The sequence below is a fragment of the Alosa alosa genome, chromosome 14, assembly GCF_017589495.1.
Source record: "Alosa alosa isolate M-15738 ecotype Scorff River chromosome 14, AALO_Geno_1.1, whole genome shotgun sequence".
NCBI classification, from domain to species: Eukaryota; Metazoa; Chordata; class Actinopteri; order Clupeiformes; family Clupeidae; genus Alosa; species Alosa alosa.
Genome location: NC_063202.1, coordinates 10,656,799 through 10,679,440, shown reverse-complemented (window position 1 = coordinate 10,679,440; position 22,642 = coordinate 10,656,799). Strand labels below are relative to the sequence as shown.

At 46.6% G+C, this 22,642-nt stretch overlaps 2 protein-coding genes across 8 annotated transcripts in view; one reads left to right on the top strand and one right to left on the bottom strand.

Moving 5' to 3' along the window:
- Positions 1–163: 163 nt before the first annotated feature.
- LOC125306766 (ATP-sensitive inward rectifier potassium channel 11-like) lies at positions 164–1,930 on the top strand. The gene has a single exon (XM_048262289.1). It carries the CDS (start codon positions 471–473, stop codon positions 1,605–1,607), a length of 1,137 nt encoding a protein of 378 aa, XP_048118246.1. The 5' UTR covers positions 164–470; the 3' UTR covers positions 1,608–1,930.
- Positions 1,931–2,057: 127 nt separating this feature from the next.
- Positions 2,058–22,642, bottom strand: part of LOC125306773 (MOB kinase activator 2-like) — a 44,270-nt gene continuing 23,685 nt past the window's right edge. For 5 of the 7 annotated variants that reach the window (XM_048262305.1, XM_048262304.1, XM_048262306.1 and 2 more), the window contains 4 exons: positions 8,945–9,105; positions 7,978–8,071; positions 4,425–4,549; positions 2,058–3,912 (listed from right to left, as the gene is read on the bottom strand). In XM_048262305.1, coding sequence (XP_048118262.1) covers positions 3,644–3,912; positions 4,425–4,549; positions 7,978–8,071; positions 8,945–9,105 — 649 coding nt within the window. In that variant the 3' untranslated portion in view covers positions 2,058–3,643. Of the gene's footprint in view, positions 3,913–4,424; positions 4,550–7,977; positions 8,072–8,944; positions 9,106–15,435; positions 18,348–18,368; positions 18,813–22,642 lie in introns of those variants that run through there. The other 2 variants (XM_048262301.1, XM_048262300.1) reach the window with 2 other exon arrangements.

Below are 22,642 nucleotides of genomic sequence, written 5' to 3'. Positions count from 1 at the left end.
TACTGCACCTGTAATGTGTGGTCACTTTCACGTCACACGCGTCTTCTAATAGAAGTGAGGAAGCCAAGATTGTTGGATAGGATTGGAGTCACTCAGCACCTCAGCTGCCTCGGATCACCAGCTCAGCTGATAAGCGACTAGACATGCTAGGCAGGGCAAAGTAAATTGCACCGACCAACTGCATGAAGACTCTTTAAGGCGAGACACACTCGCAGGAGTCACTCTCCATGGGAATACTACGGACAAAAAATATTGGAGTGGATTTCTATCCACTCATGTGCCGTGGTAGAATCACATAGGCTTATAGTTTTAGTTGGCATGACCACACTTTTCTGAGTCAGCGGCTACTTGGATGAACAAGTTCGTGAAAGAGTTATCCAGAGTTGGAGACGCGCATCGCGAGCTTTATGAAGCCGAACTATCTACCCTGCGCAAACTGCATTACACGTTTCTGCCTCCTGTAAGTTATCATGTTGTCAAGAAAGGCTCTTATTGCGGACGATTTTGTCTTGACTCGATTGGCAGAGGACGTCTTTCAGACAAGGTTTGAAACGAAGCAAAGGAAAGCCAGATTCGTTGACAAGAATGGGACTTGCAATGTTGCTCACACGAATATAAGAGAACAAGGACGCTTTTTGCTGGACGTCTTTACTACTTTAGTCGACCTAAAATGGTTACATACTCTTTTGATATTTACCATGTCATTTCTGTGCAGTTGGTTACTGTTTGGTATGATTTGGTGGCTAATTGCTTTTGCACATGGAGACTTGGACCAGAAAGACGATGATTTTATTCCGTGCGTCACGAGCATTAATTCTTTTGCCTCTGCTTTTCTATTCTCAATAGAAGTGCAAGTTACTATCGGTTTTGGCGGGCGCATGATCACCGAGGAGTGCATCTCTGCCATTGCAGTGCTAATTATCCAGAATATAGTGGGTTTGGTGGTTAATGCTATTATGTTGGGCTGCATTTTCATGAAGACCGCACAAGCCAACAGGCGAGCGGAGACGCTCATTTTCAGCAAACATGCGGTCATAGCAATCAGGAATAATAAACTATGCTTCATGGTTCGCGTTGGAGACCTGCGGAAAAGCATGATCATCAGTGCATCTGTCAAAATGCAAGTAATAAGAAAAAACACCACACCAGAGGGAGAAATAATTCCTCTCAATCAAATAGACATTGAGTTAGATAACTGTGCTAACGGTATCTTCCTCGTTTCCCCTCTAATCATCACTCATGTGATTGACAAAAACAGTCCTCTGTATGATTTGTCAGAATCCGACCTGGAAGACGTGGACTTAGAGGTTGTTGTGCTTTTAGAGGGAGTGGTTGAAACCACTGGTATCACAACCCAAGCAAGAACATCTTATCTGTCAGATGAGATTTACTGGGGACAGAGATTCGTCTCAATTGTGACCGAAGAGGAGGGAGTATATGCAGTGGATTACTCCAAATTTGGCAACACGGTGAAGGTGCCCACGCCGAGTTGCAGTGCCAGGACAATAGACGAAGGGGGAGTTTCCTTCCGTCTCAAAAGGGGGGAGACATTGCGGAATACTATCAGACGTCGACCTCCCGGTGTTGCCCGGGAGACCATGAACTAACCAGGACTTTTGATGATCAACGACGAATGAAAGGTTTTTGTGCCAAGGCAGAACCCAGTCTCTTCCAATTGGTGGCCTATTTGTTGCATGACAAATGTTTCCCCATTACGTTTTTTTCGCAAATAGGCCTACTTGCACTGATGATCAGGGACTAAGTATATTTGTACCGTATGTAGACCTATGGAAATTTAGGAGTGAAACCCAATGGAATACAGCTGATTGCGTGTCTGATTTCTTTGTTTTCTCTTCCAATTTTTTTGTTGTTGTAAAAGTTAACAACTTTCATCTGTTGATTTACTTTGTAAGGAAACACTGATGATCAGTTAGGGTACTATAATTATAAAGTAAAAAAAATAGTTGGAAGTTGGAGTACCCCTATGTTCCCTTTAATAGACAAAGAGAAAACAGTTACACACAATGTCAATCTCCTTATAAGAACCACACATTTGCAACATTTTTAAATATTTTATTAGGTTATAATTCGCAGAGCTTAAAATATTAAATTGCTTTTAACTTAGGCATTATTAAAATACATACAAATGAAAGCCAGAACTGAAGACCCTGCAAATGTCAAACTAAAACACTTTAAAAATAAATAAAACTGGGGGAAAGGGTGCTTATCTTTATAACACAAACCAACTCGCCAACCAGAATCCAGTTTGTGACGCTTTGTACAGTGATGCAGGGTAAACCTCAATCCTCTCTGTTTTGGGGATATTACACTTCCATACAATTAGTTCTGTGAAGACATGATTTAGATCTATTTATATCTATTATTTTAAATTTAACATGTTTGTTTTTTTCATGATCGAGAGGTAAAACCATGTTTTAACTCCAATCATGAGAGAATGTCTGCATTCTCCTGCATTCACAATGCGCCACCATCCCCAGTGTCCACAGACAGGATATTGCATCCGAGGAAGGGCTTCTGGGCTTGACCGATTCCCTTCGACCCCACTTTGACCAGGGCTCTTCTCTCTTCTAACATTCTAATCTGCAGACATATACCAATGTCATTGTCATTGTGCCTGGCCACTCCAGTGGGGTTTCAGGATGCCCTCGTGTGCCATCTTGGGTCAGACAGCCCTACAGACAAACACTGGTCAAAGTCCCACAGCCTAAGAGCACAGCGCAGTGCAGCGCTCCAATCTTCCCCCAGAGGTCCAGCGCAAGCTGGGCAGAGGGCTGTCCACGTGGGAGGGGGTGCACTGGAGGGTGGGGTGCGGTGCGGTGGACATTGGTCGCTGGCACGGCCTTAAGAGTGACAAGGGCCTCATGGGACCCCAAAGTTGCTCACATGCCTTAAAGAGGAAAGGAAGTCTAGCACACACACACGCGCACACACACACTTCCATTGTCCCAAAAAACAAAATGAAAACCAAAACGAGGGATGGGGGAGAGATAGTGAAAGAATCGTTGCTCCCGTCAGGAGCGTCAGTAGAGATGGGTGCGGTTGGCATGGTGCCACCCCCCCAATCCTGGCACCCGTGCCGAGATATATAACGCCGCCATGGCAGAACCAAAACACCACACTGTCAGGTCTCGCAATCTAACATTACACGACAGAACAACAGAAGAGGCAGTGCCACCACCCCAACAGGAGGGGAGAAACGTAGAACAGACGCCCTCAGAATGGGAAAAGGAAAGAGAAGATCAGGAGGTGAGAGTAGGGAGAGGGAGGGGAACAAAGATATCCAAACATAAATAAATAAAAGTGGGAGAGAGTCTAGGATGGTCTGCAGTTTTGACCTGGCTGGGTGGGTCAGTAGGTGGGAGGGCCTCTGTGGTGGGGCAGTGGGGGTGGCCAGGTGGGCGGGCTGGTAAAGTGGGTGAAAAAGCTCACAGCGTTTCCTGCTGCCCGGCCAGTCCCGTCTGCTGGCAGGGTCCTAAAGATAGCAAATGAGTCGGAGAGTGGAAGGTCTCTGAGTCCCCCTCTCGGCCGCGAGCAAGTCTCGGGGCTGGGGGTGCGCGCTGGCCTTCGTCCTCCGGGGTCCTCCTCCTCCTGCGGCTCGGCAGGCGTGCACCGGGGGCCCGGTTCATCTCTCGGTGACGTGGTTCTGTGCGGGGGGTAGCGGCGTGCAGAGGACCTCGGACAAGTCGTCCATGATGGAGGTCTCCTTGGGGTCCACCAGGTTGAATTCCCTTATAAATACAATAAAATGTGTGTAAAGTGTGTTCAAGTGTCCGTGCAGGTCCATGGCCACCGACTCCCTGTAGTGGGACCAGTAGATGTGAGCCAGCACGTGAAAGAGATACCGACAGATCTTTTTCACCAGCGTCTCAAAGGCATTGGGGAACTCTTTACCTGTGGGAGGCAAATTAAATAGCTTGGATTAATACATTTCACAGTAAAAACTGTACTTTCAAAACTGGTAGTACCTTTCCACAAAGTGAAGTTGCTAGAGTTTGCCACTAGAGGGCCTTAGAGATTACAAATGTAATAGTATTTTCCGACAACCTGGGTAATTTTAAAATCCTGTGAGTAATGTTAACTCCAATGTGCTGCACATACAAAAAATAGGCAGGAAGAGATCTCCAATCCCTTGTGTTTCCAACATCATCATACAGACAATTAATTCACACAGTATGAAATATTGTCAGTTGCTACATACAGAACTCCATTTGTCCTCTGTATTTGACGTTACATAAGGATGCCAGCATTTTCAAACCCTATTAATTATTATTTTGTCTGGAATTGTTACTTATGAAATAAGTCAAATTGCTTGCATTTTAGACTTGAATCATTGCTTACATCACTGAATGTCCATTGACATTGCTGGATTGGCACACTAGGTGGCAGTGTGCACCAACACTCACCATATTTTGTTGGGAAGATGTCTTCGTCTGTGACCAGTTTTTGTACCAGGCTCATGACAAAGTCTACATACTGTGGCGCTGTGCATTTCGTCTTCTTCCCCTTCTCATCATACCAGTAGTATACCCTGAAAAACAAACATTTACATTGCATGTAGTCATTTACAAGACATTTTTATCCACACCAATTTACAGTGAAGGGGAGATGCTGTATACATGTTTGCTTACACTAGGTATAAATAAACACAAGGGCACACTGTAGACTGTCGACACTTGTTTAACTAACAACACCGAAATATAAATGTACAGGCAGAAATGTGGTTAAGTGAAAACAGAATTAGCCTTAAAATGCAGACACACACACAGAGACACAAAAGTAGTCTGCATTCTTTTGAGCATGGGTTATTTGCAGTCCAGTCCAGGTCTAGGCCTCGAATTACGTTGTTAGCATTTCTCCAGACAGGCAAGCCGCACTCTTTCAGGGTGCTCAAATGGCAGCAGTGCTGGGAGATCTTCTCCAGCTCCACCACTGTTTGGACTGGCCCCTCTTAAAAAGCTACAAGAAGCTGCAAAGTGCCAGAAAGAGCTCTGGATTCTTGCTTCTGTTCCAAACAAGAGAGGGGGGGGGGCACGAGAAGGAACACCTGTCTATGGAGTATGGACACGCTCCCTTTCTTACTCTTCTCGTTATGGAAATTCCATGTTAAAAGGAGATCTTGCAGACACAGTGAGGAAACGCACTAAAAATACACGTCCACAACAAATAAGTGCCTGGGCTGATGGCAAGGAGATGGAAACACCCATTTGATTAGAGGCTCCAGCCCGGCCCGAGGACTGTTCCCGTAAGTGCTTGCGGGCAGGCCGATAGCATCGCGCTGATCTGGGCAGTGCTGAGTCCGACTCAGTCTATTAGCAAGATCGGCCTACAGGGGGGCCCAAACACACATACCCCACCACTCAAACAGATTCTGCTGAGTCTACTCCGACAGGCTTAGGAAAATCATTTTCCGCGCCCTATATATTCTAGAAAACAATACAATTGAGCGTACATCAGAAACGATTACCTAATGAACCACTGACTTTTACAAGTCAAAGGCCATTTATCTCCAGCTCTCTCCATGTGTGGTGGCCATATGGTCTTCATAAAACAGAGTGCTCTTGACACAATGGCTGCTTTCACCTCAGGTCTAGACGTCATCCATTGACGTCTCTACGTCTCGGAGACCAGGAGCGGGCAGCAGCAGGTAAGGAGCCCTGGGGCAGGGGCAGGAGCAGTGCTCTGTACGCCGCCTCTGCAACAGCGCGAGCACATCTGGCTCTCCTAAATATAGCCCCGGCTATCCCATCAGCCTCAGCAAGCAGCTGAGCACTTCCCGAACAGACCGCCTTTCACAGCGTCGATCTGCGAAGGGGAACATTCCTTAGCTGTTGGGTAAGGGGATGGCGTGCGTGCGTGTGTGTGTGTGTGTGCGTGTATGTGTGTGTGTGCGCGTTTGGCTTGGCGAACAGCAGCAGTGGAGGCAGCAAAAGGAGATAAAGGCCCTGCTGGAAAACACAGGATGGAAAGGTGCTCCACCTGTGTGGCCTGGCAGCGTGCCCAACGGGCACAGCCTCGAGAAGAGGGCATGGCACAGCAACGCACCGCACGGCATCACCCTGCTCTCAAGTGTAAGCCAGTTTCCTACTATTCTTAATCCTGCAGTCTTACATTTAATGTTTAGTTTTCTTTGTCCAGGGAGGGATCTTAGTGGTCAGCATGAGGTAGATTTAGAACATGTAGTCTATTCGCTCGCTCACACACACACACACACACACGAATACTCTTTTTGTTTTTTTCTAATGACTTGAGTAGATGAGTGACAAGACTGTGTGGGTGATTAGGATGAGACCGGGCAGAGATATCCATCAGTGCTGGGCAGGGTCCTAATCCTGCTCCTGAGTGATGGGTCGGCCTCGGTCAGGGGAGGTGCTCACTGACCGCCACATTCTCAGACGGTGGCTCACGTTCTCAGACTAAAACTTCCCCACCCTGCACAGCGCATATCCCCCGACCTATCACATGTCGGTATCGCAACCTGCTGTTAGCCGATTGGTGGACGTGAGCAGTGGGGTCATTTGGTGGGTTCATCCAGGGCATTGTGAAGCACGTCAGGACAAACATTTGCGGTCTGGAGGAAATTGCTGTGTTGATAAATGTCATCTGGCAGATTTCTGCATAGCTCATGTTTTAATGCTGCAATCATGTTTGTGAAGTAGCAATGGGAAGAAGTGCTTTTAATGAGGGAAAACATAAAGCCACAATAAAACTGTTTTTGATAAGACATTACTAGCTTGACTACTACTCTTAAGACTACCAGGTGAGTTGGGAAATATTGTGGGCGGCTCATTAGGTACATGAATTCTCTCTCAAGGACTCCCACTTTAAAAAAATAAATTAAAAAATCTGCTGCCAAGTGAACATTTAAGATAAGAGCAAGATGTGTAGGATCTCACTATCAAGTGTGTAATCTATGTTTTTCTTTAGCACACTGACAGCATGTTCATCTTAGCCGTCATAGCTGGAATTCCTCATGGTGGTGAGAAGATTAGGACAGTTTGTCTTTGAGGAGGGTAGACAGCTCTTCTGGGAGGAACCACTGGGCAAGTGTGCTCCAACCTGTCAGGCCAGTTGAGAAAACAGTTCAGCTTTTTGTAGTGAACCATTTTCCCCCAGGCTACAGTCCACTTGCAAGGTCCTTTTATTTGCGGTGTCAATTGCTAAGTCACATATATATTTAGCTGTCAGAAAGTGGCTCATGACAGAACAAAGGCATCCCAGAGACTGAGAAGTTGGAGTAGATTCAAAAACTTTATGAGAGATATTACGAAATATTCTTCCCCCCCCCCCACCTTTTGGCCTCCCAGTAAGAAATTACAGGGTGGCCTGTTCAAGAACACTCAGGACCTGTTTCTTATACGTGGATTGAGCCTAGTGCTGGACTAAGAGCTCTTTTTCAGTCGAGATCTTCGCTGAAGGTTTCTTTTAGTGTAGGACCAGGCTTAATCCTTAAGGGCCCCAAACTGGCCCTATAGCCAGTGGTCGCAACCACACTTATATATTTAAGCAGATTTTCCCAGACTACAGCAACTCTTCCATCCCTGGACACTGTGCACACTTACCACCATCAGCAGGAGGACCCACCATCAGACCATCTGCACATTTCCTGTCACCTCTGTGCTTGCAGGAAATATTTCAGGAAATGGCTAATTGTGCTGACCCGCTGACCCCAGCACGTCCCGTGGGAGCCCCTTCTTATCTAGACCCCTAATCTCTCTTAGCAGAACAAGGGCAAGAACACAGAGTTCCACGCTCCCTCATCGAGGTCAGTCGGACGGACACACAAGCGAGTCCCTGTTCACCCCCGCCGAGCCTCATCTCAGACTGTCACCCAGAGCAGGGCAGCAGGGTGTTCTGTTGCCTGCTCTGCATGGCTCAGGAGGATGGAGGGATGAATAATGAATCGGTACACCGAAGAGGAGAGGAAGAGAAAGAGAACGAGAGAGGAGTGCTACTTACGTATTGCAGGCCGTCATGGCTTGACAGGTGTCCCCCGTGCAGAACTCTGAGATGGTGCTGTACTGGAGGTTAATGAGATTGAAGAAAGTTGTGGCTGTTTGAAAAAAACGAAGAAGAAAGAAGAGAAAGAGAGAAGAGAACTTTACTTTCTACTCCTCAGGAAATGGGACGGTGCCCCTTTTCACCATGGTTTTTATCAGGGCTTTTCAACTGCACTATCTGTTTCCATTAATGCAAATTAGAGGGATAAGAGATCTGGAAAAGAACTTCACTGCACACAGTAGCCATGACCTCGTCCATCAGGTCAGACTGGTGGTCATTAAGCATTTCAATGATATTTTAGCCATACTATACATCAGCGTATCAACTGCATTACCATAACACACCTTTAATTATATACGCTCTATTTGCTACACTGGATTTAGTGGCGTTTATGTAACTTGTGCAATTACTAAGCTGAAAAGTATGAGATGATTTTATCCCAGTGATGGCATACCATGCCCAACTCACAACCCTTTACCCATATACAGTAACACATTTTGTTCATGTTGTTATAACATGAGAACATCTTAGAAAAACAGCTAAACAGCAAAAATAACCTGCACAATACCATTCCACCATGTTTTTCTTGGATGTTCTCCCTACGATAACATCTGGGGGAATGTAAGCAATGTTGTGCTCTTTGGAATTCTAATCTTAGCTGGTCTTTATCGCTCTATTATGCAAGTCAGAGACGTTTTCGACATCGCCCTGCAAAAAATTCCAAAACTTCAAAAGACCTTTCCAAAACTATCCAGGGAACTGCAGACAAAATAAAAAAACCCCTCTTCGACATTCCCACGCCTCACTCATTCAGCTTACCCATAACAAACCTCTGAGGGGAAATGAAAATGATAGAAAAAAGAAAATGGTGGTGTGTGTGTGTGATGATTTCACGGTGTTCTATGCAGTAGGTATGGGTACATACTGTTGCTGGCTAGCCATTCATTGAGATCGATCTCCCTCGGCAACACGACCAGCTCCTTGAGGTCGAAGTCGACGACCCGCACTTTGGTGTACTCCACCTCCAGGTACTGCTTCTTCTCCTCGGTGGGTGGCTTCTTTCCATTGGGCTTTCCTTTGGACTTCCTGTCGGCAGAGAGGAACAGAGAGGGACACATGTGGTCAGTACGAGGCCTCGGGACACAGGGCAGGGCCACAGAGGCCAGTGGAGCATGGCACACAAACTGTGGGGGCTGGGGGCAGTCGAAAGCCTAAAGGGGGCTTATGCAACGCTACGGCCCACATGTGGAGTCCTGACGCAGGCAGAGCAGGGCAGTGCAGCTCATGGGCCTCAGAGTTCCTCAGAGCCAGCAGTCTGGAAAAGCGAGGCGATTTTCCACTGCGGGGCCTCGGAACGCTAACCTTGCCCTGTCATTAAGTCGACGAGACCACGGCCTTTGTGGCTTCGACTTCCAGATCTATTTTTAGCCTCCCACCCGCCCCCAAGCGTCGTGTTACAACCAAGCACAACCTCAGAGCCACCGCTCCCCTCCACCGCACCACACCCCGGCTCTCAAACATAAAACCCACCACGGCGTAACTGGAAAACCTTTGATGCACGTCACAGAGCACGGCTACAGGAAATGTTCAGCGGGGAACGCAGCTTTCTACACCAGCTAGCGGAACCTGCCTGGCATCACACTAATGAGAGGAATAAAGTACAGCCAGCACAACAAGACATGTCACGGCCTGGGCCTACGTCAGAAAGTCATATAATGGACCGATGTCCAAGATCTATCCAATCAGGCGCAGACATGAAATACCTGAGAAAGGTGAGAAGATACACATGAATAGAAAACTTGAGAACACAACACAACACAACACACACACACACACACACACACACACACTCTTTCTACCTCCCACTGGTTCAACTGATCCCTATCACAAAGTAGGAGCTCTCAGACATCAGGTTGTATTAATAAAGTCAATGACCTCTTTCACTGGAAAGAAAAACTGCAATTGATTCCCACACTGGCAGCGGATGAGGCTTTTTTTGTGGGGTGGGGTGGGGTGGGGGCTGAGAGAGCATGCTGCTGCCCAACAACAACAAGCAGCGGTCTGCTGACGTACCAGTGGACCTGGCGGTATAAAGCCCCGTCTGTCCGTTGTGCGGACGGGTAGACGGGCGGTCGGGGGCCGGGCCTTTAAACAGCTGTGCCAGTGTTGTTCTGCTGCAGGGCCCACACTCCTGCCGGCCCTCCGCACACACAGGCTGGCCTTGTTGCGCCAAGGCTCCAGTGCCGTCTTCTGCTGCTGCCGCCGCTGTGTGTGTGTGTGTGTGTGTGTGTGTGTGTGTGTGCGCACTGCCAGAGGCAAGGCCCACTAAATACATACAGTTTCACACACACACAAACACACACCCCTCTCCTGCTTATCCCCACCCTGACCACTAACCTAGATATACAAGTCACAGTCAACATGGACCCCTCCATCAGCCCCTACAACCGCACTCTCACAGCCAGAGGCAACAAGTTTTGCCAGGAGCTTTCGCTAAGGCCACTTTGTCAGTTTTGGCCTCTCCCCATCTCTGCCCCCCCCTCACCCCCAATCCCTCCCTCCAGATAGCTCTTCTCCAGTGGGCAGGGTGGGTCATCATTGCTAAAGCCCCAAAGCCTCCCAGCCCAGCTGTACATCTTGCATTCAGGGAGCCGTTTCAGCAAAAATCCTAGAAGTCAGAAACAGCGGACAGCATTGAGAGCGGTTCCAAGGAATGCAGCTTGTGTTGAATCTAATTGGGCTTGGTCCACTTGACAAAAACCTCTCGATCCCCCCTCTCTCTCTCCTCACATCCCGTGGAGTCCGCTGGCACTGGACTGGCCCAAAGCAGAGCCAGGTTGTCTGAGGACAGGGCAGACGGCCAGCGGAGGACGATGATTTCAGTTATGAGGCTTTTTTGTCAACCCGATTTCCGGCCCCAGCGCTCCACGCCCTCTGTGGAAACACAATGGAAGCCCCCCTGCAGCGTGCTCTTGGCTTAGTCCAACCACGCTCTACTCCGCTCTGCTCATTCAGACAGACTGCTCCCAATTCCTGGAAGGCCACTGCCACCGAGACCAGGAAACGGCCATGTCCCTCTCAACCTTAACTGTGGAAACACTAGACCCTTTCATGCAGAATACACAATGTACAGCAAAACTATCTTTATTGTTTCGGTCCTCTCTTATAAATCCATTTGGCTCCTCTTTCTGTACTGTACCTAATCTCCTACGCACACATTTGGCTTGGAGGATAGAAAAGTACAAAAGAGTTAAAATATTCAGGCTAAGAAGTCATGAGTCAGTCTACTTCTAGAGGGCACACTAACAGAGGATATGAATGCTAAGCTTGGGTATGTGGACAAGAAAATGCTGATGGCCTGCTGCTTCAAACTAAAAGACTAAATGATTAACAGAGAAGACCGTAGGACCTAAGCCTCCACTCCAAACGTCCCTGAGACAGAGGTACACACAGGGAGGTAACTGAGGAGAAAGTGAGGAGTGGAGTGGGGCCGGTGTCTGTCTGTGGCCCTGCTGAGGTCATGACCCCCAGGGGACAGCTGCCAGCCCAGCTGGCGGAGCGGAGAAAGTGAGATTGGACGGAGCCAGCTGCGGCCCATGAGATAGAGTGGCCAGACCAGGCCAGGCCAGGCCAGCACTAAAGTGCCCGAGATTGACTGAGCATCACAGCTGAGAGCTCCCAGCATGAAACGGACCAGCAGACCAAGAACACGTTCTCCAATAATCAGGGCCAGGGCATTCAGAAAAGGCTCACTCCACGTTCTCTGTTACTGGTCCATATGGTTTGTGTCACTATGATAACTCAGCTTGTGGCGTGGATATTAAGAGGAATGCTGTGCTACCTTTGGACTGATATGCATAATTAATTGATAACAAATGACAATAAAGTCAGCATTATACAATACATTTCTGATAAGAGTGTTCTTACCAAGAGTGCTGGATGTCTGGTATGAGAGGTCTTCGTGTGATTTTTCACATTCAGATTAAGTATTGTACACATAGGCAAAGGTTGCTTGCATTCCATTGAGATTAAGGAGGGTTCTTTCATGCCTGTTCAATCCTGCCCATGTTTCTGCGATATACACGGAGGAATCCATTTCCTCTGACTCATCAAAGAGTGTCAAAACAAAGCTTAACAGAATCATGGATGGACAAAATATTTTCCCTTTTATCTCCAACAATTTTCAACAAATGGTTTAACTAGATCTAACAAAATCCAACTGAAAACATTCCTTGCCTTCTGGTAAAGTAAAGTACAGCACATCACGTCAAAGAATTGTTGGCTTCTTCTAAGTGGCTCAGAGTAATCTAAGAGCAGAGTGGCTGAAGAACAAACTGGACATGTTAATCATTAACAAAGGGTTTATTTTAATAATGCATTTCTGGACATATCGTGCATTATTAATGTGCATCCCCATAACCTTGATGACCCAGGCTTCCTGGGCTCAAAGCTGCTTTTGGCTCTGGGCACACACACACACACACACACACACACACACACACTGGTGTCCTGGTCTGGGTGCATTCAATACCTTTTAAGGGTAATCATTAGTGAGAAAGGGCGGGGTGCACAACACAAGACTGTTGGCAGAAGGGGAAGTTTTCTTTTCCTTAAAATAAACTAATGATTCAAGAATGTCTGCAGTCTTTCAGGAAATAACAATGACACCAAACAATGGGGGAATTCAGTCAAAGTCACATTAGGCAAGAGGAGTCATTCTCCTCCAGAATATACTGACTGATGAAAATCTACAGCAATTTAAGCTTGATGGAAAGTGGTCGAGTACAATACGCTTTGAATGGCCATTGTTGCCGAAACGCCGATAAGACGGCAAAGGCTGCCAAGAACGGAGATCGGCCTGTAAGAGCCCATAGGACCTCCAGTACACCCGTGTGCCCATTAACAGTCCACCACGAGAAACCCCACTCCCAACGCAAGCAGCAGTGTAATGAGAGGAGCCTCACATTCCAGCCAGACACCCTCTCTCAACTCCCCACTTACCCCACTCCTCTCGGCTGGACCAGAACACTGGACATGCAGAAAGAACAGCGTTCTATCTTTGGTTAGAATTCTAGAATCTTTGACTCAACACAAGTAGCAGAGTGAGAAGTTTTAGCAAGCCAAAGCCTGGGCAGAGAATGGACACTTGATCGATATGGCTATGGGGTGAAACAGGTGATAACAGCAACAATAACAACAGCAACAATAATAACAGGGCAGAGTCCCACCAGCCCATCCTCTCATTTAAGAAGAGGAAATGACCTGTGCACCTCTGGTATCTGGGAGCCTCCCATTCCACAGCAGACAGCCAGAGGTAGACTGTGAGGTGCAAGTATGTGGGAGAGAGGAACTCGTAATGCTTTGCACAACCCTTTGGAGTCGGAAACCTCCCAATAATAAATGTCAGATGAGGGAGGTTTCAAGGCTTGAAAAAAAAAAAAAAAAAAAAAAACACTCCCTGAAAAGCAGAACAGCGTTGCATGATCACACATATAAGCCGATGCAGGCATACGGGACACGTTAACGGGATGATTCCCGGCATAACAGCATACGCTCCATGGAAATCTGGAGGATGGCTTTTAGCGCCAGCAACCAAAATCCAAACGAGCAAAGCAACATTCCGCTGGGTCTGCTGACGCATGTTCTTACTTTAGAAGTCAAAAGGCAAAGATCAAATAAATTCCTCTATTTATTGATGCATCATATAACCTCTCTACTTGCTGAAAAAGTGGGAAAATGGAACACGCTTAGCTGGCCTGAGACCATCTAGCTCCAGGGCATGACTCAGTGAGGGCCCATCTCACTGAGTAACACTAGGGTTGAATACAATTAAACTGGAGAAGACAGCTGGGATGACACAAGGAGACAAAACACTGGGAGAGAAAAAAAAAAAAATATATATATATTTTTATATATATATATATATATATATATATATATATATATATATATATATATATATATATATATATATATATATATATACACACTGCGAATTAGTACAAACAACTTGCATCAGTACTTCACATGTGTTTAGGGAAGGTGTTCAGTGCTATTGTGGCAGAGCTCCTTTTGACTGTTTTTTAACCTGCTGAGGGTCTATCCCTTCAGAATGTAAACTATTTAAACAAGCCAGACAGAAGAGAACACTGTCCTGTGACACACTTTGGATGCTTTGGATTATCCCTGACTGCAGGGGTGGGAAAGGAAGACGTGCGAGTGCTTTTCCATGGAACAGGGAAATTAAAGCCATTACAAACACCAGACATGGGGATTTCCGACTGAAATGAATAATAACTGTCAAACTGTGATGAAATCAGGCCAAGGTAATGATTAATCACTTATACTCATAAAGGGGGCGCAGTCAGCCAGACTAGGTCAAAACCATCAGTGGGAATGGTACACATGTTTATTAAGCCCAACACCAGAGATAAGAAGGGGGAGAAAAACAAAACCTTGCCATCAGGCCATGGAGGCATCAGCTAAACACTGACAAAATCCCTGAGACTTCATTTTGTTCATCCTCCTGGCCATGGCTGGTTGGTGCCGTGCTCACTCAAGGGCACTGAAACTGCTATTTAGATGCCTATTTTAGATGCTAAAAAAAAAAATCAGCCCTCTCTCTGGAAAGCCACAGACTGAACCACCATGCCAGCAGAGGCAAGGCCAACACTGCTGTACTGCTAAACACTGAGCAAACAACAAATGATTAAACTTTTTAATTTACTATTGTCTAGCATACATATATTAATTTAATATTATGTGCAATCACATGGCAGCCTAATTTTGAACACTGACTGCATAACCACACACAAAAAAACTCCTATCCTAGACTACACAATTTCAGCAATTTGCGTATCTGCCGAGATGCTGTACTTCCTAGAGATCAACTGCTTAACCCGGCAAAATACCAGAGGCAGGTGGTCCTGGGACAGGTATCGGACAGCCTGTAATTTCCCTTTACAGGCACCAAACCATGCAATGAAAACATAAAACACCAGAGTATAACAAAACAGAAAATGAAGAGATAGCAGACAGGTCATTCACACACATACAACGCAGATAGGTTTAACGGAGTCTACGTTCCTATTTGACTGTGTCAAGCTATAGCCAATTAAAATTCAGTTTGACGGCCAACGCAATTTTCCACCTCTGGGTGTACAGGACATTATACGAAAATGTTAACTTAGACTACACGCACATAGTTATCACAGCAGACAGCACTTTCATAAATTCTCAAATACAAGTTCATGAAATCAGTTTACCATTGCGAAAAGCACAAGGATTGATGTGAAATCTACATTTTCCCCACCGGCGAATGTGTTGTGTTCGCCTTATAAACGATGCTATTGGTCTAGGCTACATCATTTCTAACTGGTTACAATCATAGTTACAAAACAGTCGAAAGTAACTTGCCTCAATACTTTACCAACTGCCTGCAGGACCATTTTACAACTTAATCCACTTTTGGAGGTCCTCTGCGAATGGAGAGACGAGCTGTCTCCAGGGATGGTGAACTGATCTCCAACCATTTCTCCACTTCAAAGTTTCTTTGGACTGAACTTCTCTGCTGCGATACAGAACTAGCATGGGTTCAGCATTCACATCTCCACTAAAAGTAAACTTCAGCCGGAGTCTTGTTACTTACCCTCCCGTTGCTCTCTCAGCCTATCGGCAGCATCCGAGGCGGAGCCGAGCGCCAGCAGGCAGCAGAACTTTACTCCAGGGTGCGATTTCGCACACGAGCGTCACGAAACACAGATACGACCCAGTGTTTATATTTTAACCACCGGCTATTTTCGAGCCGACATTGATGAATTTTACCACACAAAAAACAGCTTTAATATATTGAATATGACGTTTAGAGGAGTGCACGAGACACGAGTACATTTATCAGCAAATATGAAATGCACATCCTCTACCATAGGGTCACATTATCTGCAACTCATGGGTTTTAAATGTTCGCTTCAATGTGATAGTAAGGTTTATCACTTCCGAGAAATAAACCCCGTTCATATTGCCCCCTTTTCCTCTTAAGCAGAGATGACCACAGGGAAAAGCAAATGTTTAGCACGTCGTCATTCTCTTCATAATATTTACATGTTCCTGTAGCCTTCACTTAAAAGGCTGAATTGCACATCTGTTTTCAATGGATGTTCATCAGTTCGAAACAAATCACCATTTGAAATATTACAGAAATCGACAGGGCATCTATGCAGCATCTCATGATGGTATGGTATGGTATGGTATACAACCGTTTTTTTTTCCCATATATAAACACACAACACTGTAGCTTGGAATTCCCCTTCAGTGCTGAAAGACAAGTGCAAACTTGACTTCGGAAGGAGCTGGAGATTTGTTGCAAGTCTGAGCACAATGCCTGGAGAGGCGAATAGCTGAACAGCCTTTGGCTTTATCAGAGAACCTGTGGAAGTGAGAACCAAGGTCCTGGAGACCTGACTGATAAGACAGACGCTCCAAAACACTAGGCAAAACATTTCATCACAAAAGTATTCCAATCTTTACATTCTATTTTACCCAGTCATGGACATTTTGTCAAATTTCTGACAGTACAATCACAGCATGTCCCTGAATGCATGGAAAGCTTCCTGGGACCATTTAAACGTACAAAAAGGCCCAATGTGTGACATAATGACGCCGAGAGCAAACCTGGGTGGTATGTTTCTACTTATTGTGCCAAAAAACTGTGACTATAGCAGAATGACATCTAAGTGATCATTCTTCTCAGTTTAAGCTATTTTGGGTCATTTTAAAACTCAAAACACAGCTGTTTCAACTGCTTCTATAAATACCCTAAACCATAAGAGTCATGATTCACAGGTTTTCATATAGATGTGATAAAAACAGAATCAGCATAGAGACATCACACTTGAAACTTCTGGAGTAGGGTGGAGGTGATAATACCACACTCATCGTTAATCAAGCACGATCACTGTGGTGACGTTACTGATGATCAAAAGTCTAAAGTTAGCAGCCTGTATGCCCAAAGATCTAGAGCAGCGATACCATAACCACCAGGACAGCCTCCGTGAGCATTTCACTTGAATTCTCAAGAAGGCACCTTCTTCCTTCAGTGTTTCGTAGAATTCGGCTCACACACCTCCATTCATGATGTGTTCTCATGATGGATTCCCATGAAGTTAAGAAGCCATTGCTTCCTCTTTGTTGCTCATAACCAACATAACCAGAAAAATAAAAAAAAAGATGAAAGACTGTTGTTTCCGGTGTGGGATTTCTTAATAAACAGGCTAGTGTTGCTCTAATGTGGTTCAGAATTAGTCACAAGATATTGTATTCATACCAACTGACTAAGTTTCAAGCCTAATGTATTCTTATGTATATCTATACTTTGGTTTAGCCTAATGACTTGCTTTAAAAATTAAATTAGGAAATGGCAGTATGGATGATCCTCTCCCAACCCTTACAAAAAGCTACTCTATCTAGTGATTGTGCGATCATGGTGAAGTGAACCTGAAAGAACTGACAGTGAAGAGTCAGTTGTCTGGAAAAAATAACTATGTTTACAGAGAAAGGGTGGAGGTGTTAGCTGAAGAAATATGGAGGAACAAGGGGATAAAAATAGCTGCAGGTCTGTCACCAGGCCCAGAGACCCGGCACTGGTGTTTTCACAGGAGCCAGACCCACAGGCTGGAGACGTGAGGGAGAACAGAGGCAGCTTTCATGACCGCACAGGTGAAAAATGGGGAAAAAAACAGGGCCTTGCGTCACCACGGCTGTGACGACATAGGCGTGAAAGGTCTAAAAACGGCAGTGAGCTATACTCGTTACCCTTCCTCAGCTTTGGCTTGTTATAGAAAAAAAAAAAAAAAACTACCAGCTTCCAATTAAACAGAGGCTGCCATGCCACCACACCCATGTGCCCTCAGAAGAGGCAGCAGCGGAAACAGCACAATGCCCAGTCTGTTCAGCATAGCTGCAGGTCAGTGGGCAGCACCCATCAGCTCTGACGTGAGTGGAGGGTGGAGGAGAGCCAAACAAATTGACTGAGAAGTCCTTCAACGAGACATGAGAGGTACGTGAATAAATAGTGGTGGGTTTGCTACGCTTACCTGGTGGCCATATGGTGAGCAGTATAGGCTAATAGTAAAGTAGAACTCAAATACAGCATGATGGATAACCATTGTAAAATACACAGTGATGATCAGTCCTTCCTTTTCTATCTAAAATAAATGTTCCACTAATGCTCTTTAAACATGCAGCACAAGGTTACAACATTGTTATGAGTCTGCAGTGACAGTTAGCAGAGGCTCTAAATAGGTCCTAGGAATCAAACACAGAAGCAGCCCACAGGGCTGTCGGTCCAGTACCTGTGGAAGAGGGTCTTGAGGAGGTTGCGTGAAAAGTCGTGGCCGCTGGGCTCACCCGTGGGGTCCCTGCTGCTATCCTCTGCCATCTTGCCACCTGCCACGGGGCATACCAAGCAGTCGGACACACCAGCTCCCTCCTTCTAACACTCAGTCGGTGAAGAATCCCAACAAGAGTGTATGCGTGCACTCACGTCCGCACACACACACGCACAAACAGCAACACATCCAAGAACCCTACTCGGGACAAATGGCTCTACATTCCTCACAGTGAAGGGTGGAAACAGCTCCCTGACTGTAGTCTGAGGGTTGTGTGTGCTGTGCTGTACTGTTCTGTGAGGGAGAGCATCGACCATCTGCTCGGGCTGATAAGGAGCCGCTGCGGAGGCCTACGCTACGCAGATTAGCGTCTTGTGCCTGCACTGGACGCAGGGGAAATTCAAAGGCGTGCTCCGGCCTAGGCCTATCATCACCTACCACACTCGTCACCCACAGCCGCCTGGCAGGGGTCCCTGACCAGCTAATAGGAGCTAACAGCGCTAATGGGACGCCAGAGAAGGGGTGCTGAAGGGCAGCGCTCAGTCTAATTGCTCAGTAATTATGAGGATGACCTCAACTATTTGCAGGAACTCTGAGAAACTAAATGGACTGTAACTGCAGAGTGAAATCACCTGTTCAAAAACAACAAAGTAAAGTAGGCTGTTTAACACTCACACAAAGGCCACGCTGTTAAGAAAGTCTGTCACTATAAACTTAGATGCATAATAACACACTTAATCATAGCTATTAATTGCATGATTACTACAAAGTTGGAGCAATATTGCCATGCTGACAAGCCAGGCATGATTGGATAATGTTGGTGAGAGAAACCTTTAACATATGAAGGCCAACCATGCCAGCCTGTGAGTATATAAAAAAAAACTGGCACCAACCATTTCTCTTTTTGTCAACATGGGCTCTTTTGGGGTAATTTGTACCCAATTCAACAAAAATAAAATGCCAGACACTGTTGAAAGTGGCCAAGACCACAAGTCTACACTTGAGTCTGTGACAACACTCAGGCATGCAAGTATGGTATAAGTCACTTAATACGGCTCGGCTCATGTTCCACTCGCCCATCAAAATACAATTAAGCATTATGGAAACTAGGACTCCACTGCAATACCAACTACAACCATATTGGTAATACCAATACCAACTACAACCAAATTCAATTACAACTAATTTAGAAAAAACAGAGCTGATGGGTTTTGTGAAAAGCCTAAGATATGTTGCTAACCTGACAACCAGTGACAATCTACCGACTTGCTTTTGGATTTCTCACATATTTTCGGACTCAAAACAACAGCATAAGAGGCTGCATTACATAACCACACTGCCCCCCTGTTGATGTGGGAATACAAGGACTTTGTGTGAACACAGTGTAGGGTTAAGAAGCAACCCTTGGGAGCCTCCAGACTTTCACCATTTCCTGCTCCTGGAGAAGCATACGAGGAGAGAGAAAAAAAAACACCGCCCTCAGGAATCCACGGCTGCATTGTGTGGCCCTGTAGAGCCGGCTTCCTGCCCCGACCCCTGGCTTTCATATACACAGGCCCTCTTCCTGTGTTTATGTGCTTTCTCGATAAGGGCTCCGTCCGGGGCTCCCGCGCCAGTGAACGCACCCCATCGTATACCTTCCTCAAATATTATTCTTAATGAGGCAGCTGGTGGCTTTCCGGAGGCAGCAGGCCCTGGAACAGAATGTCTCGGCAGAGGCATGGACTATGGTGCCCAGGCTGTGGGGGGTGGGGCTGCAGGGCACAGCAATCCCCCCTCCGGAGGGGGAGGAAGTGTGAGGAACAGTGGTCAGAGTGGGCCCTTCACCACCCAAGATCTTGATCTTAATTACTGTCAGAGAAAGAGGAAGGCCTCACATCTGCTCTAGGGAAGAAGCGATGCTGGTGCAGCACACTGGTGCTTTCACAACATTTACTGGAAACAGAGGGCTGCAAGTCTTGCACAACCATCGACAATCCAGAGATGTTTTTTGAGCTGGGGTTGGGAGAAGGGGAGAGGCTGGGCTCCGCTCGTTCACTCGCTCGAGGATCACAATGTTCCCTTTTTTAGCAAAACGATGTGCAGAGATAGGGGCTATCAGGGCTGTCACCTCCCAAGAACGCTCTGCTGGCACGAGAGGGAATGGTGTCAAGAAATACGCTTGGCTTTTCACAAGCGGTCAAGAGATTTAAACAAACAACAACATTCCATAAACGATTCCAGAACATTTAACAGCCAAGGCCTGAACACCAAGGAAATGTCCAGGCAGGTCCCTCTTTAAATGTGTGTGTGTGTGTGTGTGTGTGTGTGTGTGTGTGTGAGTGTGTGTAAGTGAGCGTGTGTGAGTGAGTGTGTGTGAGTGAGCATGTGTGTGTGCGTAAGTGTGTGTGTGTGTGTGTGTGTGTGTGTGTGTGTGTGTGGCAGGCACAGCTCATGGAAACAGTGTCTTATCTGCTTATCGGCTTACCGAGCCAGACAGGGCATTGAGACGGCCATGGAAATGGACACAGCAAGTCTTTTAGAGACACACAGCCCACTCAGTGCTCCCTTTCCAGCTCTTTGATAGGGCAGCCTGGGAGAAGCATTTGAATATCCCTTAGCCATGACCACAGTGCATGAGGTGTTACCGTGTGAACTGATGGACGCCTGACAGGGCATAATTGCCGCTGCGCTCAATGGAAGGAAGGAAAGTGAAAGGTTAAGCCAACGTGAGGAGTCCGTGAGGTTTAGAGACGCGGCCAGGTAAGCGCCGGCCAACTGGCCAACAGGGATGATGGCCGGGGCGGACACACTGGGCGAGGCTGGCCAACGTGCTGACAGTTCTGCTTTTGGCCATGACAGGAAAAAAGTGGCTGGTTTTGTGAATGACTAGCGGGGCTATCTAAGCACTCGCTGCTCTCACCGCTGTTGTTCTCATTGCTCTGCTAGGTGAGAGGGAGGCTTAAGAACAAACACGGCAGGTCTGTCGCTATTATTTAGTCATGGGCCGGGCAACATGCTCCCAGCAAACAGAGCAAAGAGAGCCACTGACCTCAGCTTTAAGCTACATTCCATGGTACATTCAACCATCTACATCAGTTTACCTGGTTTGTCCTCTCACAGGATACCTAGTGACCATGAGGCCTCACAACTTACAAGGGAATGTGGAATGTTGCAAACTTGGAAAAGTCAAATGACCATATGTATGCAACAAAATCCACAGGTGTTAGCGGTTAGCAACTACTGGTATATGGTTGTGACATCAGCGCTCCCGCCTCATTGAGGACACCAAGAATGTCCTTTTGACCAAAGAAGTCTGTTAAGTGTGCTGGAGCAGACTCTTTTGCAGAAGTGAAAGCATGAGGCAAAGCCCCCCCCCAAACCCCCGAGGAGAAGAGGACTGTCCCTGTTTGACACAAGAGAGCAGTCACAGAGACAAGCAACAGGCACCCGCTAATACGGGACACATGGAAGTTGGGTACACAATGTGCAACTTCCCATCAAAGACTTGGAGAGCGTCAGCCGTAAGTCACATCTCTCTGGCGGACAAACGCACAAGCACACACACACACACACACACCACATGCTAAACACAGCAAACAGATGGAGACACACACGCACACAAAATGTATGCAAAAAAACCAAAAACAAAAAAACATTGTTGCCTGCAACAAGGGCAACAAATCTAGTCTAGTCTACAATCCTCGACGTGTTATTGTCCATGAACTAACATGCAAAAGCAATGGAAATTCACAGAGCAAAAAAACAACAGTGATCTCAAGCAAACTCAAACTTCCTGAATCTCTCTATCAAAGGAAAGCTCCCTTGAGTTTTTGCACAAAGGTCAGGCTGGTCTGCAAACATTAAAGAGTTCCCAGCGAGAGGAAGGGTTGGGGAATAGGAAGCACACGCATGAAAAGAGGCAGAGAGCAAGCACTCCGCAAACTGTTTGGACCTAGTGCCAACTTTCTCCAGGCAGGGAACAGAGAGACCAACAACAAACGACCGCGTGAGGGAGTGGCGTCCTCCTGAGGTGCAAGCCTGTGACTGTCTGCCTCCTCCCTCTTCTCAGTCTCTTTCTCGCTTTCTTCCTTCCTCTCTCCCTCCCTCCCTCCTTCACCCATCACCCCATTCTCAGGGGGCAGAGCAAGAACAGTGCGAAAGGAGGGAGCGCCCTCTGCCAACACAGCCTTTTGTTCGAGTGAAAATGTGCACGGCTCACGTTGACCTGCCATCCGCAAAACATCCGGGAGAGAAAC